The sequence below is a fragment of the Maylandia zebra genome, linkage group LG3 (genome assembly GCF_041146795.1).
Source record: "Maylandia zebra isolate NMK-2024a linkage group LG3, Mzebra_GT3a, whole genome shotgun sequence".
NCBI lineage: Eukaryota > Metazoa > Chordata > Actinopteri > Cichliformes > Cichlidae > Maylandia > Maylandia zebra.
In genome coordinates, this window is record NC_135169.1 from 10,194,637 (window position 1) to 10,219,419 (window position 24,783).

Below are 24,783 nucleotides of genomic sequence, written 5' to 3' on the forward strand. Positions count from 1 at the left end.
GTTTTTTTGTTAACAACACTCTGTATCGTCTGGATGAAGGAAGAAATGTGAACAGTTTATCTCCATGATGTGAAAGGTCTGCAGAGATGTGTTTGTGAGCCTCTCTAAAGACCTTATTGTCTGGCCCCGCCATGCTTCATGACTGAGGCCAAGCAGACAGTGATTGATGGAAACAGGACAGACTGGATGATGCCATTTCTCCAGACTGCACAGGGTTATATCTTTGGAGTAGTTCTGACACATTCATCAACACCATATCTCCAGTCATTGGAGGAAATATCAGAGGAGAAAAAAGGCAGATTTTAACTGGAAAAACCACAAACATGTTTAACCAATCATTTTGTACATTTTAAAAAACGCTGAACAAGTTTTGCAAACAACAACTCTGCAACTATTTCCCTAATAATGCAGCCGAGGCCTCAGGAGGTTTTAATATAACCATTTCAAACTATTCACAGAACAATCAGATGTTTGCATCAAATAAGAAGCCACACATATGATTTGTGCCAGTGCAAAAAATAGTTTGTGTCACTATAAAACAGAGGAGAACAGCACAGGGATAAACCTGCAGGTCTGACAGCAGGAGGTGGATCACTCCTGTTTTCCATGTGGAGACAGCGTTTACACTGCAATCTGCCTTTGGTGGCTTTAAGGCAGCAACTGTGATGTTTACTAGTAGAACTGACACACAAAACACAACGACGACTACACTACACACTAACCACACACCAACTACACACTAACTAAAGCCTCCAAACACGTTAAACATCACAAATCTCTCACGTATCGAAACTTTCTCTCTCTCTCGACATTACATGGCTCTCATAAACATACTGTTAAGACACTGATAAAGGAACAGTGCAACATTTTCAAAATTGGTAAATGGCCTGTATTTGTATAGCGCTTTACTAGTCCCTAAGCACCCCAAAGCGCTTTACATATCCAGTCGTCCACACATTCACAGTGTGTGGACGACTGTGACAGTGCAGCCACCCTGGGGCGCACTGACAGAGGCAAGGCTGCCGGACACTGGCACCACCGGGCCCTCTGACCACCACCAGTAGGCAACGGGTGAAGTGTCTTGTCCTTGGGCAATTATAAAAATGTGAGCAGCTAACCCAACGACCGAGACTGTCGGAGCCGGGGCTCGAACCGGCAACCTTCCCATTACAAGGCAAACTGCCAACTCCTGAGCCACGATCGCCCCACTCCCACTCCTTGAAATTCACTTCAAGGAGTGGGAGTCATGTGAATATTGTCATCTGATTGGTTTGAATCGTCTAGTCCAGGGGTCGGCAACCTGAGGATCTTATACTGCGGCTCCGCGTGGTTTGGGAAAATAAATTACAAGTATTTACCTGAAGTGTTTTAGTTCTTTTTAAACTTGTAGTTCTAAATTGAAAGATTACTGTGATATTGAAATATAAAAATAAAATTATATTTTATTATTTTTCGCTCAAAATAAGCATCACACTCGTGGAAGCCGAGTTAGTTCAGCTGGGTCTTTCCTTTTTGTTATATTTCTTTCAGTTCAAAATGTGTTCATTACATAAATAAAATGTAATTTTCTCTGTACCACTTCATGGATTTCATAAGCAACACACTGTAGTTGTTCACACAAAGCATAAAGGTAAAAAAAAGAAAGAAAAAAAGAATATATACAGTGTTATCTTCATTTTAGATGTCACAAAGTATTTGCGGCTCCCAGTGTTTTCTTTTGCGTGGAAACTGGGTCCAAATGGCTCTTTGGGTGTTAAAGGTTGCTGACCCCTGCTCTAGTCAGTCACAGAAAGAGGTCCTCCCAAAGAAGTTAATGCTAAATAGGCTACCATTAGTGGCTAATGCTAATTTTAGGGGAATAACCATTGGCACCTAACGCTGCTCACATTGATTTATAACAATTTGAGCAGCTAATGCTAAGTAGGCTGTTTTCCTTTGCTTTGTAAGAATGATAGCAGCTAATGATACGACGTCTACCGGTATTAACCAATGCTAATTTGATGTGAATTTGCATTATCGATAATGCTAAATCGTTTCCCCTGCATTATAATGATGTGAGGAGTTAATGCTAAGTAGGCTGCCATTAGCGGCTAATTCTAATTAGGGGTGAATAATTATTACCAGCTAATGCTAATAGCATATTCCGTTTCCTTTTAACAATGTGAGCAGCTAGTGCTAAGTAGGCTGATGTTAGCAGCTAATTTGATGTGGATTAGCATTATATTAGTGAGCATGTACTGGAACCGTTTTGTATGTTATTTCTCCAGGCCTATAGGGGGCGCAGGTTTGCACAGTTTGCTATGTTGAGCCAATTAGTCACTAAAAGAAGTGTGATAGGAAGTGTTTGCTCATGAGTGAAGCAAGACATGGTGTGTTTTCCTCCGATCCAAAGCCATCCACTCCGTTAAATCCCTTTGAGTGGCAATATGAGTAAGTTTCTTAATTGTGTTTACCTTTAAGACAGGGTATATGACATTATTGAAGTGATTTGGAAACTTTTGATGTGTTTTATATGTCCACTTAAGTTCAACCTAAGCTAATGTTTATGTGACATTTCTGTATTCTGTATCATTTCAGTTTCACACTTTTTTGCATTAAATCCTGTCCAAATACAACATAGGTGTCAAACTCTGGCCCGCGGGCCAAATTTGGCCCGCAGCCTAATTACATTTGGCCCGCGAAGCCATACCAAATTACTATCGGAGCTGGCCTACTGGTATTATACAGCTAATATATATATAGTTTAGTATTAAGCTTTGCTTGTTCCATATTCAGTTTTTCAGCAAAACCTGTTTGAGTCCATAAGAAAAGATTCATTCTCATATCTGGAGGAATAAATATATTTCAATAAATATTAACGTTAGCCTGCGACTTTGTTCCAGTTTTGAATTTTGGCCCACTGTGTATTTAAGTTTGACACCCCTGAAATACAACACGTGCCTGTTCCTTGGAGGAAGTGATGCAAGAGAGTTTAGCTGGCTGTGAATCTCAATATAGGACACTGGGTCACATTGGGTGCAACAGTACAGAGCAGTTAATGCTAAGTAGGCTGCCGTTATTAACGAATGCTACTTTGACGTGAATTAGTATCATGCGCTAATGCTAACACTGTTTTCCCTTGCATTATAAAAATGTGAGCAGCTAATGATAAGTAGGCCGCCATTAGCAACTATGTCTAATTTTAGTTGAATAAGCATTAGCACCTAATGCTTATCGTTTTTCTTTGCTTTATAACGATGTGAGCAACTAATGCTAAGCAGGCTGCCGTTATTAACTAATGCTAATTTGATGTGAATTAGCATTATGCGTTAATATTAACACTGTTTTCCCTTACTTTTTAAACAATGTGAGCGGCTAATGCTAAGTAGGCTGTTGTTAATAGCTAATGCTAAATTAATGCGAGTTAGCATTATTCAATAATGCTAACACTGTTTTCTCTTACTTTTTAACAATGATAGTAGCTATTGCTAATACTCTCTTCCCTTGGGTTACAATGATGTGAGGAGTTAATGCTAAATACGCTGCCATTAGTGGCTTATTCTAATTAGGGGTGAATAATTATTAGCAGCTAATGTTAATACCGTTTTCTCTTTCCTTATAACAATGTGAGCAGCTGAAGCTAATTTGAGATAAATAAGCATTAGTAGCTAACGCCATTACCCTTTTCTCTTGTGTCATAATGATGTGAGAAGTTAATGGTAAATAGGCTGCCATGAGTAGGGCTGCTACAAACGATTATTTTGATAGTCAACTAGTCACCGATTATTTTTGCGATTAGTCGACTAATCAGATCATCATCCATTGGACGTACAACGTACAGCTTATTGCACCAGCAGCATCTGCTCTTATATAACTATCATTAGCTTACAGCTTGAAGTGTTTAAGGTATGTGCTAACTAACAATAAAGACAAGATGATAGTTTATTAAATTTTAAATTAAATGTGCAGATTGTTTTGGTGAAGTTTGTTTAATAAACTCAGCCGATTTACTCAGGAACAAATAAAATACTGAAAAAAGCCAAACAGTAACATGTTTAAGTTATCTAAGTGACTTATATATCATGTTTAACCTGAGTAGTGAAAGACGGCGGTGGGTTTGAAAACGATCTGCCGGGAGTCCGGTGTTCTCACGGCGCTAGTGACCTAGCCCCCGGCTAGCTATCGAGCTAGTGGGTAACAGACGTCTCCGAAAACGTCGGAGCGCTTCTGCAAATATGTGGTGTCTTGATAAACTGAGCAGATATTTGAGGTTTACACAGCTACATTCTTGCCTGAAAATATGTTAAACGTTTATTTTGTGACCCAGAAAGAATAATAAGAGTAACATTAAAACTAACTAGCTGCCGCCATTGTTGGAAACTGAACTGGGCTGCGCTATGAATTCTGGGACACAGCTTCTTCTTCTTCTTCTTCTTCGGGGTTTAACTGCAGCTGGCATCCTTGTACATGCAGTGCTGCCATCTTCTGTTTCAGTCCGTTATTACACTCTTAAATCCTGCTACTTATTCCTGCGTCTTTTGTGATCTTACAAAGCTTCAAACGACGCGTCGACTATTAAATCAGTCGTCGACGATTTTGATAGTCGACGTAATCGTGACTAGTCGACTAATCGTGGCAGCCCTAGCCATGAGTGATACTTTTCTCTTGCGTTATAACGATGTGAAGAGATTATGCTAAGTAGGCTGCCATTAGTAGCTAATGCTAATACTGTTTTGCCTTGTTTTCTACAACTTGAGCAGCTAATGCTAAGTAGGCCACTTTGCTCTGCTAAGGATTTGTGTGACCATGATGTATTCTGACAAATTCTACATTCACAGCTGAATTCACAATAAATGTGTTCTCAAGTACATATTTTTCTGTTATTGTTGTCAAATAACAGAATGAGAATGAAATATTTCTGAGTTTCTGAGGCAAAATTGAATCGAATCAAATGGATTACAGAAATCAGTGATGATACCCAGCCCTACTGAGCAACCTAGGCCCGACAGGAGTGGATGTAGCTGTGGGTAATAAAAGATGAAAAGAACGATTGATAACTTTTTTGTTAAGGCCTGATCCGTCTGAAATTCATAGCCAGCTCTGACATGGAGCCATCAATCTGTGAACACTGAAAAAGCACAGTGTATCCAGAAAACACATTATATGCTGCGATAAATGCACTGCCCAAGTGTCCCCTCTCCCCACTGCCTTTCAGCAGCAGACAGCAGCAAACAGGTCGTCAGAGGAGCCGATGTGATGATTAAGTTAAACATTGTCTACAATATTGCCAAAGAGTGCCAAAGCACTTTAAGCACAAGCACGTTTTCAGTAACTTGTCTTTCTTGTAGAAATGTACTCCAAATAAAGAACTATGTGTTGATAAGATTGTTTGTTAATCATTTGCAAATCAATATTGTCTGTATGGACAGCAATTTCCCCCACCAAACAGTGCACATGTAAAACTGCGGTGTTATTTGAGTGCGCCTAGGGCCGGGCCACATTATACCATCCACGGTAATACCGGTATAATGTTAGGCAACGATAAGAAAATGAAATATCGCGACAGAATATGGAGAACATTTCCAAATGTTAGCTGCTCCTGTCTGCGTCTTTGTCACACACACAGACTGAAATGATTCACAGCCTTGTTTCATCCTTCTGTCACTATCACTGTGGACATACAGCATGGGAAACATACACATGTCTGACACTTTATTAGGTACACAGTGCCCACTATCTCAGGTACACCTGTGACCTAATAAAGTGAATGTAATGTTACAAAATGTTGTCTCTGTCCAAATAGTTATGGACCTAACTGTAGGTCTACTTTTAATGAAACTCTCAACATATCAGTTATCATTAATGCTCCTGCAAACAGACTCCTTGGAGACCCCTACATAAATATCCATGTACTATCCAGCTAGACTAGTGTGTCTGTCCCTGAAGATATTCCTGCATGTGTGATTGTTCATGTCTTATCTGCAGGAAACAAACAGGAAGTGAGTGAAGGACACAGAAAATGTTTCCAGCTCTTCCTCCTCTATCAGACATTCTCTTCATACCTGAGAGTGTCCAGTCTCCAGCCTGGATCCTTCAGTCCAGCCGACAGCAGCTTCATTCCTGAGTCACCTGGATGATTGTAGCTCAGGTCCAGCTCTCTCAGATGGGAGGGGTTGGAGCTCAGAGCTGAGACCAGAGAAGTACAGCCTTCCTCTGTGATCAGACAGCCTGACAGACTGCAGACACACAAAACAACAATCCATCTGTTATCCATCTCTATAGCAGCATAACTAAGGGATGGTTCAGGGTCACCTGATCCAGCTCGAACTATAAGCTTTATCAAAAAGGAAAGTTTGAAGCTGATCTTCAAAGTAGAGAGGGTGTCTGTCTCCTGAACTCAAACTGGGAGCTGCTGCCACACCCAGTCCAACATAGCCAGGCTTTCTTTGCTGCTTTGATAAAACCTCAAATCCCAGTCAGAGACGATGAGCATCATCACAGTGATGATCATTTCTCTGTAACCCAGGCTTTCTGCTTCAGGATCTGTGCACGCTCACAGAACAAGGAGACCTTTAAACATCACTTCACTAAATGGATGGACTGGGCTCAGCCTACAGATGAACTGGTGCCAGAGATCATAAAGAACATCAGTCAAATTCAACACTTTAATGGAAATATGAGATTAATGCTGCAGACAATCATGAACCTGCTGAATTCATGAACAGCAAGAATGCAGCGAGTGGTAAAATAAAGATTTGACCTCAGTGTGCTCAGTGTTCCTGTCTATTCCTAACATATTCCTAACATGATAGCTGCACTTTAGAGCTCTAAAACTGGAACTGACACATGTTTAAACTCTACATGTTACTCAGTACATTCAGTTCTGACACTCGCCCACAGTCCAACAAAGGAAACATGGAGATCACATCAGTTTGTCACCAAAGTCTAATTATTAGGGCAACTTAACCTGTTATTATCTCGTTAACTCGTTAATTGATTAACGTCAGCAATTATTTTAATCACAGTTTTTAAAATCATGATTATTGTGAAAGTGCTCACTGGCTCTGAATATAAAAATCCAAAAAGTAGGGCTGCCATGATTTTTCGACTATCAAAATCGTCGACGACTGATTTAATAGTCGACGCGTCGTTTGAAGCTTTGTAAGATCCTGAAAGACGCAGGAATCAGTAGCAGGATTTAAGAGTGTAATAACGGACTGAAACACAAGATGGCAGCACTGCATGTACAAGGATGCCAGCTGCCGTTAAACCCCGAAGAAGAAGCAGCTGTGTCAGGTATTGTAGCTTGGTCCAAATTCATGGACTACATGAGGCCGTATGAAAAGGAAAAAAAACAAAATGCTTGGACACTGCTAGCATAATGGACAGGTTTTTGACAGGGCGCCCACACAAATCCAAAGCAGGAGATGAAGCATCGCTGAATATGTTTCCAAACCAACTTCATTCTGAGCCAAAGACTAGAAAATATGGTGAAGCAAATCTTCCCTTTGGCTTCACCTGCACAGGTGCTGAGGTAGGTCTCCCTGCAGGATTGGTTTTCCCTTCATCAGCAGCGCTGGGCTCTTCAAATCACAGACAGGATCCCACATTCTTGATTTTTAGTGCACAAACACTTCCTGTAATGACTCACTACTCCTGACATTTTGGAGATGTTTGCTCTTTATACAGTAAAGTTAAAGCAGGATACAAATAACATCAGGCTGATCCTGCCACGATTTGCTCAAATCACGGACTAGTATCCCACAGTTGTTTGTGTTTTTAAACCCATTTTGCACAGAGAGACATTTTTTGAAAAATGTATTGATAGCAATGTTGAACATTATTACACAGGAAAAACAACTACATGTAAAATAATCACAGCGTGACGCCTCTGCCTTTGTAAATGGAGGGACAGTAACTGGTTAAGATGACTGTGTGTGTAATTTTGGCTTCATAAACATGTAAAAAAACTCATTATGAAAACCCAATAATTAAGAGTCAAGTAATCCGCCCACAGGCAAATGAAAGGTCAGTTGGGAATTCTATAAAAGTTAGATCTTTATGCAGTAACTAGCGGATTATAGGGACCATCTCCTTTTCAACTTAAGATGCAGACAAAGCAGAGTTGTTCAAAGGAGTATGGGCCTTGGATCCACAGTCAGGGGATACAGAGCAGAGTTAATTTTAGGGCGAGCACAAAATCAGCTTCTAAGTGAAAGGATAAGACAGGTCCATTTCACCATAGATGCCCTCCAGATCAAGATCAGCCAGACCCTGCAGGAACTGGAAACCCTTCTACCCTCTCCAATCTTAGAAGAGGTTTACAAGTTTGTGGACAAGGCTCAGCGGGCCCAACACTCTAAAGGAAAAGAAAGACAACGCAGGAAATTCCACACCTTGCTTTCAAAAACACACACTCCTCATCCTGAACCTACACAACCCAGAGAAGAAAATACACCTGAAGTCAGTCAGGAGAAATGGGTTAAGAACTTTTCAGACAGGATTCTCACTGAACCTGAAAAGGGAGTATTAGCCAAAGGACTCAATTTTGCCATTTCTCCTCAACAGTTGCCCATAGTGGACCTCATCACAGCCACAGAATCCACCACGCGGATTAATAAATTATCACAGACAGAAGCAGAGCAAATCAGGATGAAAGTCTCAGCCACACTCTCCAGTGCCAAAGTCCCTCCATCCAACCTCACAATACAGGAAAAGAAGGCCGTCGCTTCCCTGAGCAAAGACCACAACATCACTGTTTTACCAGCTGATAAGGGAAGATGCACCGTGGTCCTAAACACTACAGATTACCATACAAAGATCACTACTCTCCTCAGTGACAACAATACCTACGAAGCCTTAAAGCGAGACCCCACAAGCAGCTACAAAAAGAAAGTTATAGCTTGCCTTCAAGACTTTGAGAAGGATAAAATCATCGATCATCCTGCAACTTCGTCTATACCCAGGGGATGCCATACCCTGGATTTATGGACTTCCTAACATCTAAAATCCAGTTCTGAGATGTCTGTGCAGGTTCTCAGTCATCCAGGTCATTGTAGTCAAAGGAGCTTGCAAAGAAAAGCGTCTGGACTTCTTTAAGTTACTTGAAGACGTTTCACCTCTCATCCGAGAAGCTTCTTCAGACCCAGCAACACACTCAGACAAAAACTGGTTCATCACAAAGACAAAACGCCAAAACACAGACATAACAATGTGGTGTATGCTGTACAGTGCAGCGAGGAATGCCCAGACCTCTACATTGGAGAGACCAAACAGCCACTTCACAAGCGCATGGCACAACACAGAAGAGCCACCTCCACAGGACAAGACTCAGCAGTCCATCTGCATCTAAAGGTCAAAGGTCACTCTTTCAAGGATGCCAATGTTCACATTTTGGACAGAGAGGACAGATGGTTTGAAAGAGGAGTGAAAGAAGCATCTATGTCCACTGTGAGCGACCATCTTTAAACAGAGGCGGGGTTTACGACACCAACTCTCTGCCATCTATAATCCAGTTTTGAGATCCTTCCCAGACGCCTTAACGCCCACTCACATCCTGGGCCATCTGACCTCAGGAATTCGCATGACAAGGTGGGGCCAGGTTTCACAATGAACTCACCCGAAACTCTGGCTGATTGGGACCCACACCCAGTTTCACACCTTGGCTCAGGCGATTAGAGGATCATCAGGGGGTCCTTTTGTCCCTCTGTGGGGGGAAACTCCCACTAGGTTTATATCTGGGACTCTCCACCATTTGACCTTAGAACTGAAGAAGCTTCTCGGATGAGAGGTGAAACGTCTTCAAGCAACTTACAGAAGTCCAGACGCTTTTCTTTGCAAGCTCCTTTGACTACGATGACCTGGATGACTGAGAACCTTCACAGACATATTTCAACAATATAACGTTTTTAAATGATCATCAGCAGAAAGGTTTTAAATCTGACCTTAGAGTTTCCAGTGTACAGTTGGGACTCTTTAGTCCAGCAGACAGAAGCTTCACTCCTGAGTCCTGCAGGTCACAGTTACTCAGGTCCAGCTGTCTCAGACTAGAGGACTGGGAGCTGAGAGCTGAGGACAGAGCTTCATAGCCTTTCTCTGAGAGGTTACAGTGACTCAGTCTGAAAAATAACAGATAAACAATAAAACAACACATTTGTTTAAGTATAATGAGGCATTATTACATTTAGTAATATTTAATCCTGTTTTTTTTCTTCATTCTGTCAGTTGATACACATGCATACATACTTATGTAAATATAGTTTGGTCTGACCTGAGAATATTCAGTTTACAGTGTGGACTCTTCAGTCCATCAGGAAGAAAATTTGTTCCTGAATCCTGCAGGTCAGAGTTACTCAGGTCCAGCTCTCTCAGACAGGAGGACTGGGAGCTGAGAGCTGAGGACAGAGCTTCATGGTGTCCCTCTGACAGGTTACAGAGATTCCGTCTGAAAAGTAACATTATAAAAAGTGTTAGTGGAGAATACAATTCATGGTTAACTAAAAGAAATAGATTTAAGTCTGGAGAAAAACCCACTAGTAAAAACATAATTATAAGAGTATAGCTAAATGGAAACCAATGAGGAGCTGGTAAATTGCCATCGTAGTGAACTTTGGAACATAATATATACTTTTTAATATTCAATTGGAAATAGTGGTGGAGAAAAGGTTAAAAAAAATAAAGAAAAAATAGATCAGATGGAATGACCCCTGACTGAACAAACTTTAGCTTCTTCCCTTTAAGCCCACCCTCCCTAAACATCTTTTTTCCTTTGGCTAGTTTCAGGATGTATACTCAGCACTTAGTCTTTGTATCTTCACATGCTGGCTTAGAATGTGTTAAAGCAAACTGTAGACCTACTAAAAACATGTTTTCTGGCTCATGATAAAGAAAGGAAAGGTCTCAGATCCATTTGCAAATTTTAGAACCTGATTCTGGAATACGAAATCTCAGTAACAAAGTCATTTCCTGCTTAGTCTGCGTCAGAACACTGCATTTATTCTTTCAAATACTGACCATATAAAAAGTGGTCTGCTTAAAAGTTGTACGCAAAGCAAATGAGCTAAAATCTCAACTTCAGTGGAAAGTTATTGTTTTAAAGAAACACCAAAAGTAAAGCAGAGACTAAAGTTTACATTACAAATTAGGAACAACATTTCTGGACCAAGACTGTCAATGAGTGACCCAAAACTGGTAAGTCTAAAGAAAAAGCATGATGGCAAAACCTCTCAGTAGACCACACCGAAGGCAAAATGGGACATAAACCCTCGGAAAGCTGAGGAAAAAGGTGCCTGAGGCAGAACCATCCACGTCAACAATTAGGAGGCCCAGGACAGAGTGCTGGAAATCAAGGTGGAGCTAACAAGCATACATTTTCACTGCTATGCAGATGACACCCAGCTCTGTCCATGAAACCAGGTAACACACACCAATTAGTTAAACTGCAGGAATGTCTTAAAGACAAAGGATATGTCTACAATTAATCTGGATTACACTAATCTTGAGCCACGATCTGGGCGATCGTGGCTCAAGAGTTGGGAGTTTGCCTTGTAATCGGAAGGTTGCCGGTTCGAGCCCCGGCTTGGACAGTCTTGGTCGTTGTGTCCTTGGGCAAGACACTTCACCCGTTGCCTACTGGTGGTGGTCAGAGGGCCCGGTGGCGCCAGTGTCCGGCAGCCTCGCCTCTGTCAGTGCGCCCCAGGGTGGCTGTGGCTGCAATGTAGCTGCCATCACCAGTGTGTGAATGGGTGGATGACTGGATATGTAAAGCGCTTTGGGGTCCTTAGGGACTAGTAAAGCGCTATATAAATACAGGCCATTTACCATAAATTTGAAAACGGACGCGTTTCCAAGCAGTTGTTCGTCCACACTGAAACAACTGAAACGCTTATGTTCCGGGACTGCGCATGTGTGAAACATAACACGATTCGACCTGCCTCATTTCTGTCTGCCGCTTATTTACTTACCGGTAACGTCGCTGCAATATGTTGAGGAAAAGCAGCGAGTTTTTTTAAATGGACTAACAATGAGGTGGAGTTGTTGCTGCGAGTAACACAAAAGTACAAAGTTGCAAAAGCGAGAGAGAAATAAAGAATTTGTAGAAAAACTATCTGCAGCATGTACAGACTGATATTAATCTTTAATAGGGCTCAAAACTGAGAGCAAACATTATGATTGCCCACTCTCCAGAGCTGAGTTGACAGCTTCTGTCTGATATCGGGCTGATATGAAAATGTTTTTTTGTGTTTTTTTCTAGGGGTGAAAAAATTGTGTTATGTTGATTTAATAATAAATACTTTTGATGAATAAACATGTGCCATTGTGTGTTCTCCGTTTTCTTGTGACTTCTTGATGTATTTTTATATATAAATAAAAAAAACACTAAATATAACAATGTACAGGGTGGGCCATTTATATGGATACAGCGTAATAAAATGGGAATGGTTGGTGATATTAAAGTCCTGTTTGTGGCACATTAGTATATGTGAGGGGGCAAACTCCTCGCGATGGGCGATGACCATGGTGACCATTTAGAAGTCGGCCATCTTGGATACAACTTTTGTTTTTGCAATAGGAAGAGGGTCATGTGACACATCAAACGTATTGGTAATGTCACAAGAACAACAATGGTGTGCTACAACACAATCATATAATAGGTTAGGAGTATGCTGTGAAGTCCACCTGATTGTGTAATTAACCAGTGGACAGGTATGTATATATATAATATACTATAACTTCTATAATTATATGTATAATTTATCTATTTTGAACATTTTATACTTTAACACTTAACACATGAAAGTCACATTCACAACTTAGTTATAACTCACGTTTCTGTAGCAAAGGACGGTACAGAGTCCACGGACCGAGCACTTGGAAGAGGCCGAGCACTTCCCAGAGACACAAGCGGAGACCGAACACTTCCCAGGAACAGATCACTTCCCAGGAACAGATCACTTCCCAGGGATCCATACTCTGTTTCAGAAAAGTCCTTCCTTCTAAGAGGAGAGGAAGACCACAAGGAACTCTCTCCGGCTCTGACAGAGAGAAAAATACATCTGTTAGTCATTTTCCACTGAAGCTTTTCTCTACTCTCCTCCCTGATCCTGGCTCTGTTAGAACTATCCTCCTGTTAAAATGTAGTTTTTCCTTCCCACTGTCACCAGGTGCTGCTCATAGTAGATCACCTGATTGTTGTTGTCTCTCTAATATTGTACATTTTATCTTACAGTAGAAAGTCAGTTGATTTTTGTTGTGAGCATATTTTAATCTTTTGATTAGAATCTAAACTCAACCTGTCATTCAATAAAATGTTTTCAATGGAAATAAATTTTGTTTATATTATTTAACTGTAAATGTTTTAATAAAAAATAAATGATAAATATATTTTTCAGGGGTCTGTACATTAGTTTGGAAAGAAATAACTCGTGTACTTGCTCCACTGTCTGTGTTACACCCTTTCTGTCTGTGTAACCTAATAAAAGGATCATTTACAACCAGAGCAGCTTTTAAGATGAGGTGGTGTCATCACAAATGTAACCAGGATTCTGCCTCTCAGCGAGTCTTGTTTTGTTGTTTTGGATTCATCGTGTAAGAGTCAGAGGTTTTTGACCGACCACGTTGCATACATATTTCTCAGAGTTCCTTCCTCAAAGAGCAAAATAGCATAAATCAAGCATTCAGTCAATGGAACTTGGAAACGTCTCTGGACTTAACTAAAGGAAGTCCAGTACATGCAGTGTACTGCTTGTGTCAAAGCCTAAAGCAAAAGATGTTGTGTTGTGTGTAAATAAATGCGTCTTCAATTAAATCTTATACTTTATTATTTCAGGGCAAGCAATGAATTGAAAAACAAATTATTGGGAACTGCTAATGAATTTCTGGTGCTGATAATTGGATTGGTTCAAGCATCAAAGGTAACTAATCCTACTGAACAGCTCGTTAAGTAGAACGCACGTCCAACAGGCAGCAAGAACGATTATTTCATTTTTATTGACTGGAGTGGATTTTAATGGTGGACAAATGGGGAGAAGATTGTTGGGGATGGTTTCTTCTCTTTGGTCTTTAGACAAGATGTTCGGTTCTTATGACAAAGTTTGATTCCTTTGTGTTTAAAGACAAATCCCCTGATTGTGAACCGGTTTGATAAACAGCTGGTATTTAATTTCTTTAGAAACTGTCTTGTGATTTTGTTTCCTGGTAGAAAACTGTCTTCTTGGCACTAAAGACAGACAGCAGCTTACTGTTGTTTTCTATGAAACTCAAACTGAATGTAATCTAAGAAGTAATTACTGATGGTTGAGTTTAAGTATAAGTGATATCTATGCTTAACTGAGTTTACCGCTAACTTCCTCCAACATCCAGCACAGCATGACTGATGCAGAAACCATGAGCACGAGCGTCACTTCCTGTTTGCTGAAGTGGATTTTCAGTTGTTTTAAAGAGACAGTTTAAATGGGACTGAGGGAACGACGTGTTTGCAGTTTATATCCAACAACATCAAGCAGTTTAATCAAAGAGTTCACGTTACTAACAGCTCACCTCTCTGCAGGTTTGACATTTCCTCTAAATCTGGTGCTACGCAAGACAGAAAAACCGCTGCCTCCAGGTTCAGGTTCAGCACGTCTCTTGTAGACCCTGTTAGAGAAGGAAAACGTGTTTTTCATTTGCAGCAACAGAAGCTGATGAAGACTCAGAATCCCTTCGTTGTTCCAAAAATAAACTTGTTTGCAGGCTGAGCATGAGCAAAAGGAAGAACAGAGCGCCACCCAGAGGTAAACAGTTTTTTACATGGTAACAGCTCACCTGTATGCAGCAGACTCAGGCTGGGATTTAAATTCAATGGAGAAATCTTTAGACTGGTCACTCTTACAGGACACAGAGCTGGGTGGAGGTCCAGGCTGGTCCCTGTGAATAATGATGGAGCAGTGATGTGAGTGCTGAGCTGTGACATGGAGAAGAGTCATGGACAGTTAGAGATGGTCATCTCACCTCTGAGCTTTGGTCTGGCTCTCATGTTCCCCACACAGAGTGCTTTTAGAGGGAGGGGCTCCCTCCTCTCTGTCCTCACACTGATCCATGCTGCTCAGCTCACACACACTTTCTACCTGCAGAGGAAACACAAATCATTCATGTGCACATCAGCTGATGTCCATCATGTGTGCTGTCCAAACATCAGCTGCTTCTTTCCTGCTTCATCTCAGTGTCAGCTGGATGCAGTCAGACAGCAGTGTGAGGCAGAGGAAGCTGCCATCAGCTGCTCTGCTATCAGCCCACTAGATGGAGCCTGAAGCACACACGATGCATTCACTGACACACACTGATTCACTGTGACTGGAAGCTTCAGTCAGTTCAACATGTGTGAACAACATTTGCAAAAGCTTCACACTAATATCTCTGTGGTCAGGATAAATGTGAGTGCCAACCAGAGTTGTTACTAAAGTTGCTTCACTGCTGAAAACAGTTATCAGTCTAACAATATTCAGCATAGTGTGTATGGGAAATTCTTTTACTGATGTATTAATCACATTATCTTATTGTATGATGCCTTGGTGCCACTGGGTTTTAACATGTCTCACACTCAGACGTTACTGCCGGGCTCACACTGTGCGACTTTTTCAGTCACGTTATTCAGCTCCTGCTCAAACTGCACGATTGACTCGCAGGGGTTAGAAGGTCATAGGTCACGATGCAGGTCTCACACTATACGGCCCGATGCTCTGATCGACCTGAGTGCTCACACTGTGCCTCCATAACATGAAGGTTATAACAGAAAATCTGTCGCTCTCCCTCTGTCTTTCACTCACACAGACACAAAGTTCTACAAGTTGTGCCTCCACCGCTTGTGTCCAGATCACACGCTGCCGTGCTGCTCCGTCTTTTTCACCTACATTTGTGTTTGTGCGTGAGCAGTGTGACAAACTGCGGTGACACCCTCACGACGGTCGCGAGGATTTCAAACAGGTTTAATTTTTTATGACCGAGCGACTGATGATCGGGAGCTGGTCGTGAGGTGCTAATCGCGTCTCGTTACCCCACGTATACTACACGACGCACGATGAAGGCCAAAATCGGGCCGATCACCAAAACGGTCGCACGACTCATCGGCTCAAAATGGGCCAAAGATCGCACAGTGTGCGCCCAGCATTAGACAAATGGTGGGGGTGTAGTAAGGATGTTGGGGGAAACAGGAACTCCACAGAAGAGACTTTTGTGGCTTCGAGGACTCTGGGAGTGTGAAGCTTAAGATGTGAAACAGCTGTGTACTGCCTTTAGTTCCTGGAGAAGGTTTTTAACTGAGAGCCATGCTGGGCTCAGACTCTGCTGACCATCTGTGCCGCGGACATGTGGGCTCTCCACAAGCCATGGACCTGCTGCGGTGATAAGGAAGAAGAAGATCACTTAAGTTGGAGCTACACCGTGCAGGGCCCTATAGGTCATGATTATGATCTTAAATTGGACCCTGAACTTGACAGGGAGCCAGTGCAGCTGAATCAGCAGGGGCGTGGCATGGGAGTGTTTGTGATGCTTTATTTATCATAAAAAACATTTCTCATACTTCTTGGGGAACTTAAAGAAACAGAATAAAACATTTTCCCATCGTAAAGAAAACTCCCTTAAAATATGGACAATAACAAACCTGCTAAATTCTTCCAGAATCTCTGTGTAAAAGAACAGCACCAAAAAAAAAAAAAAAAAAAAAAAAAAAAAATAGATGTGTCACAGTTTCTGGATGATCCCCACAGAAAGTACAATTAGTATTCATGTCCCTTTTAAATGTGACCATGTAGTGACTGGCTGGATAACATTTATGTAGAATTTTAAATGAGACTTCTTTCACCTTATTTACAATCAAATATTTATGGGGGACCATCCAGACTGTCTTCCGCTTGATATCTGGAACATGTCGGTTCCAATAAGATATTACATATGGGAGAGACGATATCTTCTTGGAATAAACTACGTATTCTCTTATTGCTGTTACCAAGTTCCTGTGAAAAGCAGATTTTTCCCACTGCTGACTCAGCTGGATCAGGGAGAGTGACTGAGGCAGAGATTGAGCTGTCAGTGTTTTTATATAACATTAACGTCTAACACACATCTGTACTAAATGTTCATTTACAAACTCCGCTCTCCCGCTGCCCCTGTCAATATAAACGGCCGAGCTCAGACCACATTAAGGGTGTTCAGTCTGAGGCTACACGGGTGTTTTTGAAAACGGAGATTTTCCGTTTTCGTTTTAAAAAATAATCCCGTCCACACATAAAGGCAGAAATGAAGGAAAACGCTGCTATGAACATGCCAAAGCAGCAGGTGGCGCTATATTCCTAACCGTGCAGAAATGTTGGCCAATCAGAAGTCTAGAAGCCTCGGTGGGAAAAAGTAAACCAAGCTGGGGTCGTATGTGTGGAGGGACAGTAACTGTGTGTATATGTAAGCATTTAAACACTGCAGAGAGTAGAATTAACAGTATTGTAGAAATTCATTTCACCGAAACAATAACTTTTCAATTCAATCTTTATTGGCAGACTTCATGTCCATAAAAACAAGACAAGAAACTAACGGGAAGCACTCACTGTCGGATCTGTGAGTGCTAAAATTATACTGTTACTCAAACCATCCAGTCGTTCTCTAAAATTGAACATTAACTTTCTTAAAAGTGCTTTAAAAGTCCAGACACCCACAGCTACAAACATCTGGCTGGCACTACCACTTCTAGGTATCCTACAAAGGATTCTCATCGCATCATTATATGCAACATGCAGCTTCTGCATGCTACATTGTTTGTAGGATGACCACAAGGGGGCAGTATATAGCGGTGTGCAATACGCTTTAAACAAAGCCACTTTAACTGGAAGTGAACAAAAGCTGAATTTGCGTGCAATAGTATTTGCCTGCACATAGAGCTTACATCGCTGTCTGTATATGTCATCATCATCATTCATTTGCTCAGTAATAAAGTGACCGAGGTATTTCACCTTTTTATCAACTTCAAGAGTTTTTTGTGCCAGTTTAAACAAAGGGAAATTTAGCTGTTTATCCTGCTTGGTTCTACATATCAAAACAGCACTTTTAGCAGCATTGTACTCAATGTCATATTGCACACCATATTCAGTACAGACATTAAGAAGATCCTGTAACCCAGCACTGCTTGGACTAAAAACAACCAGGTCATCTGCATACATGAGATGATTTATCAGTGCTTTACCTAATATACACCCAGTGTTACAGGCTCTCAGCTGTATGGACAAATCATCAACATACAAATTAAATAAAATTGGAGACAAAATCCCACCCTGTCTGACACCAAGGGGGCAGAAATACTGCTTCCCCATTTTGCAGCTTTGTCCTTCATAACTGGTACCAGTAAAATACACAGCACTGAGTCTGGTAATATGCCATGAATCATAAACCCAGTGAAACAGAGCGCTAAAAGAGGAGCTAGCCTTAAACCAGCATGTTTTAAATGTTCTGCAGTGATGTGATCCAAACCAGAGGATTTATTATCAGACAACCTATGAATGGCTTCATATTCTTCACGTGTCCTTACACTTATTGTGTCATTACTCATGTCAAGATTGTCCTCATATGGTTCACTTTTTATACAGTTAAACAACGCACTGTAATGCTGTCTCCATAATGCTGCAATGTTATCTGCCCCAGAAACACCTTCAACAGTTGATGGTAGAGATGGTTTACAGTTATTAAGAGCTTTCACCTCTTTCCAAAAAAACAAAACAAAAACACACGGAGTTTTTAAAAATCTCCGTTTTCAGTGACCGAAAACGCCGTTTACGTGTGGACGAAAGGTGCAAACGCACAGCGAAATCTGCGTTTGCAAAAATACCCGGGTACGTGTGGACGTAGCCTGACTCCCGGAGTCTGATCACACACAGACAGAGGCGGACACACTCGGCCTCGTTAGAAAACATTACACACTGACTTTAATACAAACACACAGTTTGTGTGAAGAACTCAAACATGAGCTGAACAAACAGTAAAGTTGCTAAACAAACTGTTAGAGGAGGAAACGAAGCAAACTTACAGTTTCTTCACACCAACAAGCTCCACTCCACGAAGCTCAGCAAAGACGAAAGAAGGAAACAGCCAAAGATGCGTTTGAGGACACTCGGGAGCATCCAAACACTACGGATTGCGTTCACGTAAACCTCGGAAACTCGCAAACCTCCGGCAGGTGGATACACAGTAGACATGTTTTAAAAGGCGACGAGAACAATTCAGTAACAGCGCCTCACTTCTCACGGACCGGGTAGATGGCATGAAACTGTGGCCCGATGTTAGCTACATCAACATTATTAATTAACTTGTATTTCCCAAAGACGTTGATGGCGAGGAGTTACGTAATTATAAGAGCACCGAGGCATATAGTCATGTGTGCGAAGGGGAGGGCGGGTTTCCTACCATCTGCTCTTAAAAGGTAACTGAATATTCAAATAAAAGTTAGAAATAATTGCTTAAAAATATGCTGGTGGCAGGGGTGGGGCCAAAGCCTAAGACCCTACCCCCAACACCCCTAACCCTGCAAACCCATTGATCACAAATAATGTGGTGATAGAATATGGAATTTATTAAGACGTTTATGAATATGGTGAGCTAACAAACAGTAGCCACAATGCACACATTATGTTTTGTATGTTGTTCAGTATTGTAACGTTCGCAAGAACCAGACGTTTGGATCTCAGTTGTCCGTTTATTCGGTAACACAGGCAAACGGGCCGCTAACTCCGGGAGAGTGCTCTCGTACAGCCCCTCACTTCAGCCCCGCACAGTCACACAACAACAAGGACCCCCTCCCCTTCCTGCACACATTGACTCCCTTTTTCCTGCAGCACAACCAAACATGCATCTTAAAGAAATAACAGTGTGCAGAGATAACCAACATGCCACTGTAAACAACATTTAACCATCATTACAGTTCATGTCTATGCAACACCAGAGGGATTTCAATACACAGCAGTGTATTTGTCACGGCGGAGCGGGGCGCGAATGGGCGTGGAAAGGAAGAAAGGAAAGAAAGCCCCGACTTTATTACCACCGTGGGTTTTGTGCGAAGGAAGAAAATCTTCCTCCAACCGGGTTGAGCAGTGGAGCCACCGAGGGGGAAGCACACAATACAACTGTCAGATTAAAATATGATTTATTATCTTTAAAATAAATTAAAACAACCTTGGCCAAGGGATAACAAACAATCAATAAACCAACATTAAAAGTCCTGTGGCCTGCGCCACGCCCTAAAAGTCCCAGGGAGCTAAGAAATCCAGCGAAGTATAAAAAGGGAAACCCAGCGGAGTCCTCTCCTTCCTTTGCGCGTCCCGATATGCTGGAGAAAGGGAGGAGCGGCAATCACTATTCTTCTAGACAGTTTTACTTCATAAAAAGGGATAAGTGAGAGACTTACCCCGGGTGGGCAGAGCTCTCAACTCCGCCCGCCGCTTCTTTAAAACTGCAAATCGGCACAGCCGTCTCGTGCCTTCCGCTGGTGCTGTCTCCGCTCTCTGCGCGCTGGTACTGTCGCTCTCTGCGCGCTGGTGCCTCTGCGCGCGGGTGCCTCTCCGGTCTCATTCGTCTCGAGCCTCCAGCCCGAAGCCGAGGCCCTCAGCCTCTAGCCTTCAAGCGCAGCCGTGAATCACAGTTCTACAGCCCAAGCCTTCTCTCCATATCTCTGGCTCGGCTTCTCAGTCACTCCGGTCACTCTCTTTCGTCTCTTCCGCTCCGAGCCTCCAGCCCTCAGCCGAGGCGCTCAGCCTCTAGCCTTCGAGCGTAACTCCTCAAAGCAAAGCTTTCCTTCCTCACTCGTCCTCAAAGAGCGCTCCTTTCTGTCGTCTACGCGGCCCTCTTATTGGCCTCTCTGGTACCTCTCAGGTGAAATCAAGTTAGTAATCAGATAGGGGTGGAGACAGGTGTTCAATTAAATAGGATAAAAACCTGCAATAGAACTCATCCAAACAAACCCAATATACAATATTAAAATATTAAACAGATAAAACATCGCAAAACATGCACAGTAAAACTAAATAACTTGTCCCGTTTCACCCCGTGACATATTGACAGTTGAAACCAGATGTTTACATACACTTTAGGGGGAAAACATAGAAACATTTTTTTTACTGCACAACATCAATTTAGAGTAAACTTGTTTTGTTTTGGATAAATAAATATTGAAATATCTTTTGAATGAGTTAAATGTCAGAATAAAGAGAGACAGCTTTCTATTTTAATCACTTTCATCAAAGGTAGGAGTGCTGCCATCCAAAACTTAAATATTACAATGAATAAAAGACAAACTGACATTATTTCTGCATCTTCATTCAGCTTCATTCTGTGGCAAAGTTGGGATTAATGACAAACCTCTGTGATGAAGCAGCAGTGCTTCATATTAAGATATGAAGAACAGTGGACAGGTCATCAAACACTATCTGTGGGTTCAAAGGAGATGTGAGGAAGAAAACAACAATGGTTTAACTCAGGAGGTTTATTCACTATGAACTGGATTAAATTATGATCCCAAACAACACCGTCTCACTGGAGAGAACATCAAGAGTGAGTCATTGTAGCCTGACTCTTTACTTTTACAGAGGATATGTGTTTTTGGAACAGGATGGATACTTGCTTCCACATGAAAAGCTCTGTCTTTAAAGTGGGTAAACTTGTCTTTAAAGTAAGTTTAAAATATTCTAGAAAGTGTTAAAAATGCAACAATGCATGTTGTTCTCCCAGCTGCAAAAATCTCACCTGGGTGGTGTTTTGCAGGAGGCCTCTCACTGTGACAACTCCTGACTGGAGCAGAGTCCAGACCCTCTCCAGCAGACTGCTTCCACGGGCCAAGCTGTGAATCACCATATCGAGCCTGTACCATCAGTATTTCTCTCAAGCTCACACACACTAGCTCAGGATCACTTTCATTTCCTGCAGGTTTAGCAACTGTGGGTGGTTCTGTTGAAAAAGAGTGCAGGCCTGCAGGTCTCATTATATTTGTTTGAAGTATTTATTTCTTTTTCTTTCTTGTTGTTTGAGTATGTATTCATAATTATTACCTGTTTGATTCAGGAGGAATGCTTTTATTTTAGATCGATTATTAAAAGTGTCGGTTTTTGCTTTCTTTGTTAGATTACATTTCCATCGAAAGGTTCACACAGACTGGACATGTGTCTCTACACCAATAAAAATAAGTTCACTCCCTGTTACTTTGCATATGTTCCTTTCGTCAGCTGATACATGGAGAGCAAGGGAAACGTGGTTGCTATGGTCCCTGCTGAGGTCACACAGGTGTGTCATATATAACAGCTGACTCAGGACTGCTGGGTACAGAGGTCCCTTTACATTTTTGACAGAAATCTTATTTCTAACATCAATCTTTATTTGTTTTGATGTTGTTTGAGATTTTTTATGTAGAACTTACTGTAAAACGTACTCACCTCTCAACATAGCTTCATATTTTTTTTACTAGATAATTTGATAGTTAGTATTCTTCTGTTTTAAACACTCAGACCTGCTTTAGAGTCCACCTCTTTTCTTATGACGAACTTTTTAATCATCCTTAAGTCCAACCCACTAAATGTCCCTCTAATGCGACTTCAAGAATCTGATCGAGTGGCTTAATGACAGATCTGCCGATTGGTGACTTTCAGCATTATTTAAACCTTTAATTTAATCTCATATAGTCAAGTTTTTAACTCAGTTTCTCTTCAGTCCGTTCTATTCAGTCTGCTTTAGACAAACTAAGTATCAGGTCAGTCAAACTCGAGAACGTGGAAATGTCTGCCGGAGCACAAGCATCGCTCTGCTCGACTTTGCTGTTTGTCAGTCTCCTCATGTTTGTCTCTGCAGGTGAGATTTAGTGAACTGATCTTACAGAACTTTAAATGTGTATCATGTTGTAGTTTAAGGAGTTAAAGGTGAACAGCCACAAAGTTTTATACATGACATTATTCTGCTGACTAGTGCCACGTGTACAAAATAGTGGCACAGTAAATGCAGCCTGGCAGACTCCATTTGATGATTTTATTCTATAAATATTTCAAATTCCTGATTATGTATTGTATGATGTACAGTATCAGAGCTGACAACAATTGCATCATGATGACTTTTATTTTTTTAATTCATTCATTTCTTAATGATTATTGTGAAGTCCTCTTGTAATTGCTTTATCAGTATTATCATTATTTTATTATTTATACAAATTTAATATTTAACAAATATCAGATTTGGGGAAAAATTAAATAATTTTTCTGTCAAAGTTGATTTTTGTATTAAATTTATTAAAACCAAATCCACAGCCATGTTGGAATCATGTATGAAATTTATTTGTAACATCTCTTGGGTTTTCATGGCAGCATGGCAAATTTCAGTTCATGAAACATGAATTTAATATTAGTCATCCAATGCACCTCAATCTTCACATGGATGATACGATTTAAAGACGTAACGCATTTACACGCCAATATTCAGCAATAGCTATAGTGCTATCTTCTGACAACAGGAAATTAATTATTTTTTAAAAATAGTTTTAATATCTTCTTCCTGGTTGACCACATGTCTTTGAATGGTTGATTCTGTGTATCATGCTTCTCTGAGGTTCATCACTAACCGTGAATTTTAGACTCACCACTGTGAGTTATACTCTCAGGTAGGACGGCCTGCTTTGGCAAGTCGGAGGAACTCTCATTTATACAGTTTTATATATAAGGCGATACTTGGGTTGCTGCCTTCCTATATTTGTTCCCTGTTAGCAATGAAAGGTGCTAGTATTTATTCTCTTCGTACTTGTTGCTTTTTGTTCCATTTGCCCAAACTGAACTTGGTAAAAGAGCTTTTGTTTAGCACTTGGCTTGGAATTAACTGCAGAAGAACTGGAAAAGAACTGAATTCATTTCATTAAGTGCTTTTAAAACTGAACTAAGAATCCCTGAGGCCAAGTCTATAACATGCAACTGTTTCAATGAGATTGTTTGTCATTTAAATTTTATTTTAAATTTCATTTCTCCCAGCTCAGCGTGTCACCAGCTACCTGTCAGTGGATCACCAGCTTCCTGACAGACAGAAAGCAACAAGTGAGGCTGGGGGAGATCACCTCTGAAACCCGGTCCCTCAGTATTGGTGTCCCTCAAGGATGTGTCCTCTCACCACTACTGTTCTCCCTCTACACTAACGACTGCACCTCCAAGAACTCGGCTGTCAAACTCCTAAAGTTTGCAGATGACACCACTGTCATTGGCCTCATTCAGGATGGTGATGAGTCTGCATACCGGCAGGAAGTTGAGCGGCTGGTACTCTGGTGCAGTCAGCACAATCTGGAGCTGAACACTCTTAAGACTGTAGAGATGACAGTGGACTTCAGGAGGCATCCCTCAACTCTGCTCCCCCTCACCATATCAGACAGCCCTGTGTCAACTGTGAAGACCTTCAAGTTCCTGGGTACAACCATCTCCCAGGACCTGAAGTGGGAGACCAACATCAACTCCATCCTCAAAAAGACCCAGCAGAGGATGTACTTCCTGAGACAACTGGGGAAGTACAGTCTTCCACAGGAGCTGCTGATCCAGTTCTACACTGGTCATTGAGTCTGTCCTGTGCTCCTCCATCACAGTCTGGTATGGAGCAGCCACTAAACAGGACAGGAGCAGACTGCAGCGGACTGTACGGGCAGCAGAAAGGATCATCGGCGCCCCCCTGCCCTCCATCCAGGACCTGTACCTCTCAAGAACCAGGAAACGGGCAGGGAACATCATCACAGACCCCTCACACCCTGCACAAAGACTTTTTGATCTTATGTACATTTGTAGTATT

At 41.5% G+C, this 24,783-nt stretch overlaps 3 protein-coding genes across 3 annotated transcripts in view; all 3 read right to left on the minus strand.

The window, feature by feature from the left end:
* Window positions 1-24,783, minus strand: part of LOC143416657 (uncharacterized) — a 376,067-nt gene that overhangs the window by 102,460 nt on the left and 248,824 nt on the right. The gene's annotated exons all lie outside the window — the stretch shown is intronic.
* LOC106676470 (uncharacterized) overlaps window positions 1-24,783 on the minus strand; it is a 234,236-nt gene that overhangs the window by 18,110 nt on the left and 191,343 nt on the right. The window contains exons 10-11 of the mRNA XM_076877656.1: window positions 9,924-10,097; window positions 6,042-6,215 (exon numbers count right to left, since the gene is read on the minus strand). Coding sequence (XP_076733771.1) covers window positions 6,042-6,215; window positions 9,924-10,097 — 348 coding nt within the window. The remainder of the gene's footprint in view (window positions 1-6,041; window positions 6,216-9,923; window positions 10,098-24,783) is intronic.
* Window positions 10,144-20,833, minus strand: LOC143414643 (uncharacterized). Its single transcript, XM_076879432.1, has 6 exons — window positions 19,022-20,833; window positions 14,968-15,083; window positions 14,782-14,883; window positions 14,518-14,613; window positions 12,807-13,013; window positions 10,144-10,423 (listed from the first exon to the last, which is right to left on the minus strand). Exons 2-6 carry the CDS (start codon window positions 15,054-15,056, stop codon window positions 10,225-10,227), a joined length of 693 nt encoding a protein of 230 aa, XP_076735547.1. The 5' UTR covers window positions 15,057-15,083; window positions 19,022-20,833; the 3' UTR covers window positions 10,144-10,224.

What these genes read in the sequence shown, in the direction of transcription:
- LOC143414643 (XM_076879432.1), bottom strand. Translation starts at nt 15,056, where the DNA reads ATGGATCAGTGTGAGGACAGAGAGGAGGGAGCCCCTCCCTCTAAAAGC. An exon ending in AATGTCAAACCTGCAGAGAG is followed by an intron (nt 13,014 to 14,517) that starts GTGAGCTGTTAG and finishes TCTCTCTGTCAG; the next exon opens with AGCCGGAGAGAGTTCCTTGT. An exon ending in CCGTCCTTTGCTACAGAAAC is followed by an intron (nt 10,424 to 12,806) that starts GTGAGTTATAAC and finishes GTTACTTTTCAG; the next exon opens with ACGGAATCTCTGTAACCTGT.